General features: G+C 41.5%; 1 protein-coding gene across 6 annotated transcripts in view; it reads left to right on the top strand.

Annotated features, from left to right (window-relative positions):
• Positions 1-14964, top strand: part of akap9 (A kinase (PRKA) anchor protein 9) — a 249318-nt gene that overhangs the window by 56707 nt on the left and 177647 nt on the right. For all 6 annotated transcript variants that reach the window (XM_072575788.1, XM_072575787.1, XM_072575790.1 and 3 more), the window contains 2 exons: positions 4350-4505; positions 12621-12818. In XM_072575788.1, coding sequence (XP_072431889.1) covers positions 4350-4505; positions 12621-12818 — 354 coding nt within the window. The remainder of the gene's footprint in view (positions 1-4349; positions 4506-12620; positions 12819-14964) is intronic.

The following is a 14964-nucleotide window of genomic DNA, read 5'->3' as shown; positions in this document are numbered from 1 at the left end:
TCCAAAATTCTGATTCTCATATTCTAACAGAGGAGTTTATAGAGATGCTTCAATGTGATTTGGACGTGCTGAGTTAATGAATAAATGGATGGTAGATGAAGTATATTGTGGTTAAATGTGAGGTTATTCAATTTGGTAGCAAAAGCAGGAGGACAGATTATCTGAATGAGGAGGTATGCTGACCTTCATAGTATGCAGATTCAAGTACGGGAGCAGGGATGTCTTGCTGAGACCACACCTGAAGTCTTGTGTACAGTTTTGACCTCCTTATCTGAGGAAGGATGTTCTGGCTATAGACGGATTACAAGAAAGGTTTTCCAAATTGATTGCTGGGATTGCAGGACTGTGAAGAAAGACTGGAGTTTAGAAGAATGAGGAGCATCTCATAGAAACCTATAAAATTCTAGACAGGGCACATGTAGAAAGGATGTTACCAATGAAGAGGGATTCCAGAATCAGGGGTCACAATCAAAAGATTTTTGGCAGACCATTTAAGATTAAGTTGAGCAGATATCTTTTTCTCCCAGAGAGTGGCCTTTGGAATTTTCTGCCACAGAAAGTGGTTGAGACCAAAATGTTGAATGATTTCAAGAAGGACTTAGAAATAGTTCTAAGGGCTAAAGGGCTGGAAGGGTAAGGAGACAAAGTGGGCACATGATACTGAGTTCGATGATCAGCCATGATCATACTGACTGGCAGATCAAACTCAAAAGGCTGAATAGCCTACTCCTGCCACAATTTTCTATGTTTCTCTGTCTGTCTTGCCATTCTGTCTGGGCTCATTAATCTTGGCTGGATCTTAAATTTTAAAATTCTAAGCCTGCTTTTCAAATCTCTTCATGGCCTAGCATCGCCCCCATCTATGTAGTCTCTCCCAGTCCAACAATCCTCTTGTTTCTTCATTCCTTAAATTCTGACCTCTTGACAAAATCTACGAGTGGTAATGGATGCAAAGTATTCTGCCTGGAGGTTGGTGACAAGTGGGGTCCCGCAGGGATCTGTTCTTGGCCCACTGCTCTTTGTAGTTTTTATAAATGATTTGGACGAAGAAGTGAAAGGTTGGATTAGCAAGTTTGCCAATGACACAATGGTCACTCGTGTTGTAGATCGTGTCAGGGCTGTTGCAGGCTACAACGAGACATTGACAGGATGCAGAGCTGCGCTGAGAAATGGTAGAAAGAGTTCAACCTGGTTAAATGTGAAGTGATTCATTTTGGAAGATCGAATTTGAATGCTGAATGCAGGGTTAAAGACAAGATTCTTGGCAGTGTGGAGGAACAGAGGGATCTTGGGGTCCACATAGATCCCTCAAATTTGCCACCCAAGTTGATAGGGTTGTTAAAAAGGCATGTGGTGTTTTGGCTTTCATTACAGGGGATTGACTTTAAGAGCTGTGAGATTTTGTTACACCACACTTGGAATATTGTGTTTAGTTCTGGTCTCCTCATTATAGGAAGGATGTAGATGCTTTAGAAATGGTGCAGAGGAGATTTGCCAGGATGCTGCCTGCGTTGGAGGGCTTGTCTTATGAAGAGAGTTTGAGTAAGCTAGGGCTTTTCACACTGGAGAGAAGAAGGAAGAGAGGTGACTTGGTAGAGGTATATTTGGTAATGAGAGGCATAGATAGAGTAGCCAACCGTAGATGTTTCGCTGGGCAGAAATGGCTGCCATGAGGAGTCATAATTTTAAGGTGATTGGATGAAGGTATGGGGAGATGTCAGAGGTAGGTTCTTTACACAGAGATTGGTGTGTGTGTGGAATGCATTGACAGAGTAGAGTCAGAGACATTAGGGACATTTAACCAACTGCTGGACAAGCACATGGTTGGCAGTAAATTTGAGGGGTGTGTAGGGTGGGTTCATCTTAGATTAAGATGAATGCTCAACAACGTTGTGGGCCGAAGGACCTAATCTGTGCTGTACTGTTCAATGTTCTATGTTCTAAAATCTGATTTTAGTCATTCCCGAGTTGTGACCATGACTTCAGCTGCCTGGGTCCTAAGTAATTCAATTCCCTTCCTGAACCTTGCTGCCTCTCTTTACACCTTTGAAGATACACCTTCATGGGTACTTATTTGACCAGGCTTTTGCTCATCTGCCCAGGTATATCGTTGTATGGCTCAGTGCCATACGTTTTTTTCATGATACTTGAGCAAAGTACCTTGTGATGCTTTATTATATTAAGCACACTGTATAAAAACACATTCTGTTAATTTTTTTATTTGTTCATGGGACGTCAGTGTTGCTGGCTGGGCCAGTATTTATTGCACATCCCTAACTGCCTTCTAAGTGGTTGAGTCAACCACATTGCTGTGTGTCTGAAGTTACATGTAAGCCAGACCAAATAAGCACAGCAGTTTTACTTCCCAAATGATATTCGTGAACTGCGTGAGTTTTTAGACCAATTGGCAGTGGTTACATGGTCATCATTAGCCTAGCCTTTTATTCTAAATTTTTATTGAATTCAAATTTCACCAGATGGCGTGGTGAGATTTGAAACCATGTCCTTGGAACATAAGGCTGGGATTTTGGATTATTAATGTGGTGACATTGCCACTATACCACTGTCTACCCATTACCTGCATCTTAATAGAGATATGTTATTTGTGATTAGATAATACAGGTTTCTGGGTTCTTCAAGCCTGCTCTGCCATTAGAGTCATACAGGATGGGAACAGGTCCTTCAACCCAACTTGTCTGTGCCGACTAAGTATCCTAAATTGAACTCGTCCCATTTCCTGCATTTGGCCCATATTCTTCTCGACCTTTCCTATCCATCTACCTATCCAAATGCCTTGTAAATGTTGTAATTATACCTGCCTCTACCACTTCTTCTGGCAACTCATTCCATATATGCACCACCCTCTGTGTGAAGACATTGCTCCTCAGGGGTCCCTTTTTAAATCTTGCCCCTCTCAGCTTAAACCTATGCCCTAAACCCCTACCCTGGGAAAAGACCTTGGCTATTCAGCTTTTCTATCACCTTCTAAACCTCAATAGGTCTCCCCTCAGCCTCCTGTGCTCCACGGCTAAAAGTCCCAGCCTATTCAGTCTCTCATTTTCCAATTTAATAACATTCATCCTTTAGCAGGGCAACTAGAATTGTACACAGTATTCCAAATGTGGCCTTATCAATGTTGTACAATTGCAACATGACATCCCAACTCCTGTACTCAGTGGTCTGATTGATGAAGGCAAATGTGCCAAATGCCGCCTTTACCATGCTGTCTACCTGTGATGCGACTTTCAGAGAACTGTGTACCTGCCACCCCTAGGTCTCTGCTTGACAGCACTCTCCAGGGCCCTCCCATTAACTGTGTAAATCCTACTCTGGTTTGCCTTACCAAAATGCAACAACTCTCATTTATCTAAATTAAACTCCATCTGCCATTCCCAAGACCATCAGACGTAGGAGTGGAAGCAAGGCCACTCAGCCCTTCGAGTCCACTCTGCCGTTTAATCATGGCTGATGGGCGCTTCAATTCCACTTACCCGCACTGTCCCCATAGCCACTGGTGCAATGATCAAAATTCAATAGGAACATGGCTGATCTTGTTACTCTACGTTTTTCCTGTAACTGATAACCAATCAGTCTGAACCTACGTCCGATTCCTGATGACTTCCAATCCTGCCAGCCGTGCATGTGGCTGGAATGCTGAATTCACTGAAAATTCCGACTGGACGTACAGTTATTGCATTGTTAATATGAGTGTGCAAAACTATGTAATGACTTATTTGAGCTATTAAAGTACCGTTTGTTTTTGTCTGGTCTTGCATTCTTTCCATTTCCCTGCCTTTCCTTGTCCCTCATTGCTTCCATCTCTCAAACCTTTACAACGAACAAGAGTGGGATAGACAGGGGAAGATAACAAGAATGGCTATGGTGGGGGGGGGGGGAGGAATTGTGGAGGGTGAATTTAGAGGGAGGGTCTGGAATGGAAATCACAAAGCCAGAGAGTCGCTCAAGGAAACAGCAAGCAGGAGGGGTGATGAATCGAGAGAGTAGAATGATGCAAGCAGGAAGGTTTGAGAAGAAGTTTGTGAGCAGGAGAGTTGGTGGTAATTTGCTTCAGAAAAGAGACGAACCTTGCCCAGTAAGTATACAAAAACAAAAATTATGGTAGCACTATTTGGGAAACATTCCTAATTTATCAACAACTTCAAATGAAAATACATTTATTCAAATGCACTTTAGAATAGGTAGAGAGAGATGTGTTTATATCTGTCCGCTTGTCATCAGTGCAGTATGAAAATAGTTAAGTCGTAATTGATGGTGTTATTTATTTTTTATAATTGTATTCTTTGTAATTAATCATTCTTTTTATGTCTTATAATTGTATTTTTACATAGCTACAGGATTTTGAAGCTGCAGTCAAGCAGAGAGATGGTATTATTACTCAGCTTACTGCTAATCTACAGCAAGCTAGGAAAGAAAAGGATGAGATTCTGCAAGAATTTTTGGACTTAACAGAGCAAAGTCAAAAACTACAAATTCAGTTTCAGCAGGTAAAATTAACTATTACCAGTCGAGTTAAAATATTGCTAAAGAGATTAATTTGTATACAGGTGTGCAAGCTGTTAATTCAGCACTCTGGTACACCTTTTACCAGATGAGCATAGAGTATTAAGTTCCACCTCCACTCCAGAATACAAATTGACAGTCTGCTTATACTGCAGTTCTGTAGTGAGATACTAACTTTTACATTGAGATGGATGAACTTGCCGTGACATTATTTTAACAAGAGCAAGACATTGACATGGTGTTCTCATCAATGTTCCTTCCTCAAGGAGCATCGCATTACGGTAGTGGATCAATTATAGAGTCATAGAGATGTACAGCATGGAAACAGACCCTTCGGTCCAACCCGTCCATGCCGACCAGATATCCCAACCCAATCTAGTCCAACATGCCAGCAACCGGCCCATATCCCTCCAAACCCTTCCTATTCATATACCCATCCAAATGCCTCTTAAATGTTGCCATTGTATCAGCCTCCACCACATCCTCTGGCAGCTCATTCCATACACGTACCACCCTCTGCGTGAAAACGTTGCCCCTTAGGTCTCTTTTATATCTTTCCCCTCTAACTGTAAACCTATGCCCTCTAGTTCTGGATTCCCCGACCCCAGGGAAAATACTTTGCCTATTTATCCTATCCATGCCCCTCATAATTTTGTAGACCTCTATAAGGTCACCCCTCAGCCTCCGACGCTCCAGGGAAAACAGCCCCATCCTTTTCAACCTCTCCCTGTAGCTTAGATCCTCCAACCCTGGCAACATCCTTGTTAATCTTTTCTGAACCCTTCCAAGTTTCACAACATCTTTCTGATAGGAAGGAGACCAGAATTGCACGCAATATTCCAACAGTGGCCTAACCAATGTCCTGTACAGCTGCAACATGACCTCCCGACTCATGTACTCAATACTCTGACCAATAAAGGAAAGCATACCAAATGCCTCCTTCACTATACTATCTACCTGCAACTCTACTTTCAAGGAGCTATGACCCTGCACTCCAAGGTCTCTTTGTTCAGCAACAATCCCTAGGACCTTACCATTAAGTGTATAATTCCTGCTAAGATTTGCTTTCCCAAAATGCAGCATCTTGCATTTATCTGAATTAAACTCCATCTGCCACTTCTCAACCCATTGGCCCATCTGATCAAGATCCTGTTGTAGTCTGAGGTAAACCTCTTCACTGTCCACTATACCTCCAATTTTGGTGTCATCTGCAAACGTACTAACTGTACCACTTATGCTCGCATCCAAATCATTTATGTAAATGACAAAAAGTAAAGGGCCCACCACCGATCCTTTTGGCACTTCACTGGTCACAGGCCTCCAGTCTGAAAAACAACCCTCCACCACCACCCTCTGTCTTCTACTTTTGAGCCAGTTCGGTCTCCAAATGGCTAGTTCTCCCTGTATTCCATGAGATCTAAGCTTGCTAATCAGTCTCCCATGGGGAGCCTTGTTGAACGCCTTACTGAAGTCCATATAGATCACATCTACCACTCTGCCCTCATCAATCCTCTTTGTTACTTCTTCAAAAAACTCCATCAAGTTTGTAAGGCATGAATTCCCACGCACAAAGCCATGTTGACTATCCCGAATCAGTCCTTGCCTTTCCAAATACAGGTTTCCCTCAGGATTCCCTCCAACAACTTGCCCACCACCGAGATCAGGCTCACCAGTCTATAGTTCTCTGGCTTGTCTTTACTGCCCTTCTTCAACAGTGGCACCACGTTTGCCAACCTGCAGGCTTCCGGCACCTCACCTGTGACTGTCGATGATACAAATATCTCGGCAAGAGGCCCAGCAATCACTTCTCTAGCTTCCCTCCGAGTTCTCAGATACACCTGATCAGGTCCTGGGGATTTATCCACCTTTAACGGTTTCAAGACATCCAGCACTTCCTCCTCTGTAATCTGGACATTTTGCAAGATGTCACCATCTAAATCCCTACAGTCTATATCTTCCATATCCTTTTCCACAGTAAATATTCATTTAGTATCTCCCTCATTCTCTGCAGCTCCACACAAAGGCTGCCTTGCTGATCTTTTGGGGGCCCTATTCTCTTCCTAGTTACCCTCTTGTCCTTAATGTATTTGTAAAAACCCTTTGGATTCTCCTTAATTCTATTTGCCAAAGCTATCTCATGTCCCCGTTTTGCCCCCCTAATTTCCCTCTTAAGTATACTCCTACTTTCTTTATACTCTTCTAAGGATTCACTCGATCTATCCTGTCTATACCTGATATATGCTTCCTTCTTTTTCTTAACCAAACCCTCAATTTCTTTAGTCATCCAGCATTCCCTATACATACCAGCCTTCCCTTGTACCCTGACAGGAATATACTTTCTCTGGATTCTTGTTATCTCATTTCTGAAGCCTTCCCATTTTCCAGCCGTCCCTTTACCTGCGAACATCTGCCTCCAATCAGCTTTCAAAAGTTCTTGCCTAATACCGTCAAAATTGGCCTTTCTCCAATTTAGAACTTCAACTTTTAGATCTGGTCTATCCTTTTCCATTACTATTTTAAAACTAATGGAACTATGGTTGCTGACCCCAAAGTGCTCCCCAACTGACACCTCAGTCACCTGCCCTGCCTTATTTCCCAAGAGTAGGTCAAGTTTTGCACCTTCTCTAGTAGGTACATCCACATACTGAATCAGAAAATTGTCTTGTACACACTTAAGAAATTCCCCTCCATCTAAACCTTTAATACTATGGCAATCCCAGTCGATGTTTGGAAAGTTAAAATCCCCTACCATAACTACCCTATTATTCTTACAGATAGTTGAGATCTCCTTACAAGTTTGTTTCTCAATTTCCCTCTTACTATTGGGTGGGGGGGGGGTCTATAATACAATCCCAATAATGTGATCATTCCTTTCTTATTTCTCAGTTTCACCTAAATAACTTCCCTGGACGTATTTCCGGGAATATCCTCCCTCAGCACAGCTGTAATGCTATCCCTTATCAAAAATGCCACTCCCCCTCCTTTCTTGCCTCTCTTTCTATCCTTCCTGTAGCATTTGTATCCTGGAATATTAAGCTGCCAGTCCTGCCCATCCTTGAGTTGAAAAATGTGGTGCTGGAAAAACACAGCAGGCCAGGCAGCATCTGAGAAGCAGGAGAATCGACGTTTTGGGCATAAGCCCTTCTTCAGGAATGAGGCTGGTTTGCCAAGCAGGATGAGATAAAGGGTAGGGGGGACGGAATTTGGGGGAGGGGCACTGGGAATTCGATAGGTGGAAGGAGGTGAGGGTGAGGGTGATAGGCCAGAGACGGGGTGGGGGTGGAGAGGTCTGGAAGAAGATTGCAGGTCAAGGGGGCGGTGCTGAATCCGGGGGTTGGGACTGAGATAAGGTGAGGGGCGGGAAAATGAGGAAGCTGGAGAAATCTACATTCATCCCGTGTGGTTGGAGGGTTCCTAGGCGGAAGATGAGGTGCTCTTCCTCCAGGCGTTGTGTGGTCAGGGTCTGGCGATGGAGGAGGCCAAGGACCTGCATGTCCTTGGCGGAGTGGGAGGGGGAATTAAAGTATTCAGCCACAGGGTGGTTGGATTGGTTGGTGCGGGTGCCCCAGAGGTGTTCCCTGAAACGTTCCACAAGTAGGCGGCCTGTCTCCCCAATGAAGAGGAGACCACATCAGGTGCAACGGTTACAGTAAATGATGTGTGTAAATGAGGTGCAGGTGAATTTTTGATGGATACCCATCTATGCGACTGTATCTGAGACTTTCCCCCCTTCCTATAACTGCCATCCATCATATACTGTTGCTGTTGCAAATTCTTCATCGCTTCTATCTGTCTCTCCAACCAATCCACTCGATCTGATAAGATTCGCATCCAAGAGCATTTATGGCAGATATAATCCGCAGTAACCCTTAAACTTTCTTTAAACTCCCACATCTGACAAGAAGTACATACCATTGCAAAGGCCATTTTTGCTCTTTCACAATCTACAGACCCAGAAAATAACATCGTCTTATTCCTCTACAAACACTGCCCCAGGTTAAATTAATAGCTATGGCTTGTATTTTAAGTTTACTCAAGAGACTTATCTCCAAAACCATATAATTAAGAAAGAATCCACTATACTCACTACTTCAGCCTTTCTCTTGGACAGACTTAAAACAACAATGAACTTATCTGATTCTGTGCTGTGAACTTTGCCCAACAGTTCCTCCAAGATTAGTTGTGAATTTCACTGTTTGTTAATTTTCCCAGATGCACCCCAATGTCCAGTGATACACGAATTCAAACAGTAAAGGCAATAACTGTGCAGGTTCTCTCCCTCCCTCTCTCTCTCTCTCTCTCTCTCTCTCTCTCTCTCTCTCTCTCTCTCTCTCTCTCTCTCTCTCTCTCTCTCTCTTCTCCCCCCCCCCCCCCCCCCCCCCCCCCCCCTTTCTGTCATTTGCTTCTTGTGGGGCCTTGCCATGTGATTCTCCTGCTCCTTGAATGCTGCCTGACCTGCTGCGCTTTTCCAGCAACACATTTTCAGTGCTGTACCTATGTGCATATTTTCATTTACTGATTCATGAGGAAGACCAGGGCTCAATGAACATTCCCCTCTCTCATTGTACATCCATTCAAATAATCTACCTCCCTGTACTTTGCTACCAGTGTGGATAACCGCATATTTATCTAACTTATACTGCATCTACTTATAATGCATGTACCCTCTTACTCAGCTTTCCGAATCACACTGCAACATGTCCGCATGCGCCTCATGGCTCATCTTCCCACCCAACTTTGTGTCATCTGCAAATTTTGAGAAAATACATTTAGTTCCCTCATCTAAATTGTTAATATGTATATTGTGGATAGCTGAGGTGCTGGTGCTCGCTGTGATGCCCCACCTGTCATTCAGGAAAAGTCTCATGTATTCCTACTCTTAGTTTCCTGTCTGCTAACCAGTTTTCTATACATAGGTTTCTAGTCTAGGTCTGTGATGGATTTCCTCAAAGGTAAATGTTCTGCTGAATGTACATGTATGCCTTCCAGTTCATTCATTGGCATTAATAGCTTCTTTGTTCCTTGTTGAAGAAAATGAAGGATGGTCTCTGTGTCATCTCTGGTAACTTCATGTGTAAGTTGTATACTCTAGCAATGTGCAGAAAATGAAACGAACACAGAAGATTTTTCAGCGAGGGAAATCATCTTTCTTTAAAAATCTACTGAAGTGACTTTCTTCAGACTATAATTATATTTCTTTTATTTTTCTCATTTTTGATTTGGAACAGAATTAAAATTGCCAGTTGAACTTTGAATGGCAGCTTGTTTTTAAAAAATGTGAGAGCAGAAGACAAATGTTAGCTGTTGGAAACTGGTATGAAAAGATAAATGCGGGTTTATTATTACTCTAAGAATACTATTCATGCAACGCCACTGAGATGTTTTCATGCTCATGGACTGACAGCTTGTCGAGTATTGAATTGACCAATCTGGGGCTGACAGGTGCTGGCCAACCAAACACACAGAATGTTGGGGAGAAAAGGAATAAGAGTTAACTAGTTCTGACTTGGTTTTGGACAGGAGGCAGTTTTACTTTGGAGCCACTGGACTATGTTGGTTTTTTTTTTGGTTTTGCTCTCTATAGTTACTGACTTGTTGAAATTCCTGAACAAATAACCCCAAACTGTAAGAAATAAGTAAGGAAGTTTCCACGTGTCTGTAGAAGATGTTAGCATTGGCTGGTCACTTCAGCATTCAATCACAACATATAGTCCTGCATGCCTGTAACATGAGCTGTCATTCAAAAATTTCAAGAAGGCCTGGTAAGCATTGCTGTACTGGCAATTCATGATGCTTTTATTTTATTTTCAATTTATTTTTTAACTGTATTTGTCTGTCAGTGAGAGAATGAGGGTTTCTATCGAAGATGATTGGGCTTAGATCATAGATACTAATTAGATTGTCTTGTAGTTTATTTGTGTTTTGCTAAAGTTGGATTCTTAACAATAAATTGTTAACTTGTGTTTACATTATAAACTTAGTGTCCAAAATCAGTTATTTGTAGTCTGGTTAGGAGCATTGAACAATTTTGAGGCTTACTGAACATTTTAAGTTCACTGTGTTGCGAATTCAGTAGTAGTGAGGTCTCTTTATTGTAACACCTCAAATTTTAGCAGTGTGGTAGTTAATTTTTATGGCTTTTATTTTCCTCATTTTGTATGGATCGAATTCTGTGTTAATTGAGCATATAAAGGTGAAGTATGATTTTTGGTGACTAATTTAAAGACAAAATGACAACTACTGACTTGTTGTCCAACTATTCTTGCAGTAGCTTAAGTTTGCTTTTTGTGGCAGGAAGCTTTGTCACCTGATAAATATAAAAGTATATTGACCAAGTAACTCAGTGATATTTCCCATTCTGAATAAATAATGTATGATATCCCACAGCGCTGGGTAATATTTAAATAAAAGGAGAGTACTGCAGATACTGAAGATCTGAAACAATCAAGTGGTGGAGAAACTCAGCAAAGAAGAGTCCCCTTTGACCCAGAATATTCTGATTCTCTCCACAGGGAATCCTAAATCTGCTGAGAAACTCAGCAAAGATGAGCCACCTTGGACTCGAAGTAGCATTCTGATTCTCTCCACAAATATTCCTAAATCTGCTGAGTTTCTCAACACTTTGTATTACTTGTAAGCATCCTTTCTCGAGACCTATCAACTTAAAACACAGAGTGCCCAATACCGGTGAAACCCAGTGAGATTGGATAACTAGGTGACTGTAGCTGATTGAAAGTATGGAAAATATTAGTTTGCTACTTCCTGCACATGAGCACTGAAAACCTATTTATTGAAGCTTCACCCACACAAACCTAATGGACTGCTGGACTCCCTGATCAGATCTTCTGGGAAAAGATCATTGTCAAATAAACTTTTCACTCTATCGTGTATTGAACAATGTAATATTCTCAATGTATGGAATTGCAAATTGCCAGATAACAATTAACAAATGAGCAACACACAAGCATAATTTGATATATTTTTGAAGTAATTTTTATTTTTGTATTGTGGTCATATCAACTTGCATTCTTGCATCATATTAGAAGATTCCCTGCTCCACTAACTGAAATTTTAGTTTATGCCGTCATTGGTACTGTGCATTATTTTCTGCAATTTCTGTCAAAAAAATCCATGTTTCTTGTGTTATTGCCTCAATGCTAAATTAAAGTGTAAAATTAAATCTGCTTGATTTTAGACCTTTTCAGGTGCGTTTCTGTCTAGATGTTTTATTTAAAATTTAAAGTTTAAATAGATTGGATAAAGTTAGACAACTTTCACTGACATGTTCTTTGTATAGTGATCTCTTCTACTGCAACAATAAGAAATATTGCTTGACCTTACTGTAGATCCATAGCTTTAAATGTTGTATAGTATTAATAGAAATTAGATGGAGTTTGGAAGAGTAAGAGGTGACAATTGAAATATATAAGGTCCTGAAGGGACTTGAGGGTGAATGTGGAAATGGTGTTTCCTTTGAGGAAAGAATAGAACAAATGGGTCACTGTTGAAAAATAAGAAATTGCCCATTTAGGACACAGATCAGATTTTTTTCTGTCTGAGATGTTTGTGAGTTTTTGAAATTCTCATCTTCAAAAGGTAGTGGCAGCAGAATCTTTGAATATTTTTAAGGCAGTATTGGGTAGGCTCTTAGTAAGCATGGGGCTGAAAAAATTATTGAGGGTGGTTGGAATGTGGAGTTGAGTTTACTGTCAGACCAGCCATGATAATTTTAAATGGCAGCACAAGCTTGAAAGGACAAGTGGCCGTCCCCTACCTTAGCTCCTAAACAGCGTTTGCTATAGCCTCTATGGCTGTACAGATACTTGGAGGTCTCATGCACACTGTCTGGAATTTTGACATATTAGCTTCCACATGGAAAAGCCACTGCCACACTCAGACCTCTAAGTTTGCATAGTGGGGAAAAAAAATTAGAAGGAACATAGCTGCTAAACCATATGTCTACATGTTCATTCATTCATGAAATATTTCACTATTTTTGCATTTTATCACTTCATGAGGTAATTATAATTAGTATAGATATTTTACTTTGAAAAAATTAACAGCTTGACTAAATGCATTTTCCTTCATATAAATTGCAGTTGCAAGCTAGTGAAGCTATGAGAAGTACGAACCATGGTACTACAACAGCTGACTTGATCCAATCGAAACAGCAGCTCATCACGTATCAATTGCAGATTGATGAGCAGGAACAACAATTGAAAGCCTTCCAGAAAATGAATGATAAGTGTCAAGAACAAATTGAATATCTACAGAATCAGCTTCAAGATTATGCAGTGGTATGTCTGTTTCTGAATATAAAAGCTAACACTTTTTAAGTAAAGAGTATTCTTGTGCAAACCCCTGTTATAGAAAAATCACGCTTTAATGTGTTACAGCCAACACATTTTAAAAGTTTGCGCTTTTAAAAGGGAATCCTTAGAAGAATATAAAGGAAGTAGGAGTATACTTAAGAGGGAAATCAGGAGAGCATATGGACTTCAGTAGGGCTTTTGACAAGGTTCCCCATGAGAGACTGATTAGCAAGGTTAGATCTCATGGAATGTAGGGAGAACTAGCCATTTGGAGACAGAACTGGCTCAAAGGTAGACGACAGAGGGTGGTGGTGGAGGGTTGTTTCTCGGACTGGAGGCCTGTGACCAATGGAGTGCCACAAGGATCGGTGCTGGGTCCTCTACTTTTTATCATTAACATAAATGATTTAGATGCGAGCCTAAGAGGTACAGTTGGTAAGTTTGCAGATGACACCAAACTTGGAGGTGTAGTGGACAGCAAAGAGGGTTCCCTCAGATTACAACAGGATCTGGACCAGATGGGCCAATGGGCTGAGAAGTGGCAGATGGAGTTTAATTCAGATAAATGTGAGGTGCTGCATTTTGGGAGAGCAAATCTTAGCAGGACTTGTATTCTTCATGGTTCAGTCCGAGGGAGTGTTGCTGAAAAAAGAGACCTTGGAGTGCAGGTTCGTAGCTCCTTGAAAGTGGAGTCGCAGGTAGATAGGATAGTGAAGAAGGCATTTGGTATGCTTTCCTTTATTGGTCAGAGTATTGAGTAAAGAGGTGGGAGGTCATGTTGCGGCTGTACAGGACATTGGTTAGGCCACTGTTGGAATATTGCATGCAATTCTGTCTCCTTCCTATCGGAAAGATGTTGTGAAACTTGAAAGGGTTCAGAAAAGATTTACAAGAATGTTGCCAGGGTTGGAGGATTTGAGCTATAGGTAGAGGCTGAACAGGCTGGGGCTGTTTTCCCTGGAGCGTCGGAGGCTGAGGGGTGACCTTATAGAGGTTTACAAAATTATGAGGGGAATGGATAGGGTAACTAGCAAAGTCTTTTCCCTGGGGTCGGGGAGTGCAGAACTAGAGGGCATAGGTTTAGGGTGAGAGGGGAAAGATATAAAAGAGACCTAAGGGGCAACTTTTTCACACAGAGGGTGGTACGTAAATAGAATGAGCTGCCAGAGGAAATGGTGGAGGCTGGTACAATTGGAACATTTAAGAGGCATTTGGATGTGTATCTGAATAGGAAGTGTTTGGAAGGATATGGTCTGGGTGCTGGCAGTTGGGACTAGATTGGGTTGGGATATCTGGTCGGCCTGGACGGGTTAGACCTAAGGGTCTGTTTCCATGCTGTACATCTCTATGACTCTAAACAGCGTCCCCAATTTATCAATTGCATTACAGCAAATTTGTATTGACGAAACGCGCTTTATAACAAAACGACCTGCATTTTGATACTGGAGAAAGTGAGGACTGCAGATGCTGGAGATCAAAGCTGAAAATGCATTGCTGGAAAAGCGCAGCAGGTCAGGCAGCATCCAAGGAACAGGAGAATCGACGTTTCGGGCATAAGCCCTTCTAAGTTTCCTGAAGAAGGGCTTATGCCCGAAACGTCGATTCTCCTGTTCCTTGGATGCTGCCTGACCTGCTGCGCTTTTCCAACAACACATTTTCAGCTGAATTTTGATACTGTAAACTTAACCATTTTCTTTCATTTAACATTCCTGTAGAAGCCAATTCCATCTTCCCTTGCTTTATTTGAACTGAAGTCAGGTGTTATATTTATTTTTATGTTGACTGTCAATTCTGGTGATTGTGGTGGTTATTTTCTTTTGCAAATTATAGTGATAGAATAATTAATCAAAGAGTTATTCTTTGGGGTTAGAGTTATAATGATTTGATACTTATTTTCAAATAGTCTAACAAAAGAAACAGACCAGGTGTTGACCTGTTAATCTTGTATTACTAATTATTGGGAATAATATAATATAATAAGTGCAGGAACAGGTCCTTCAGCCCACCAAGTCTGCACTGATTCCTAATCCTTATTTGGACTTACTACTTATTGCGCATGCATGGTTTCTATTCCTCTGTTCGCATCCTGTTCATGTGTCTATTGAGACATACCTTACATGTTGGTCACACG

This window comes from Chiloscyllium punctatum, chromosome 8, assembly GCF_047496795.1.
Source record: "Chiloscyllium punctatum isolate Juve2018m chromosome 8, sChiPun1.3, whole genome shotgun sequence".
Taxonomy (NCBI): domain Eukaryota; kingdom Metazoa; phylum Chordata; class Chondrichthyes; order Orectolobiformes; family Hemiscylliidae; genus Chiloscyllium; species Chiloscyllium punctatum.
This window is presented reverse-complemented; position numbering and strand designations above follow the sequence as displayed.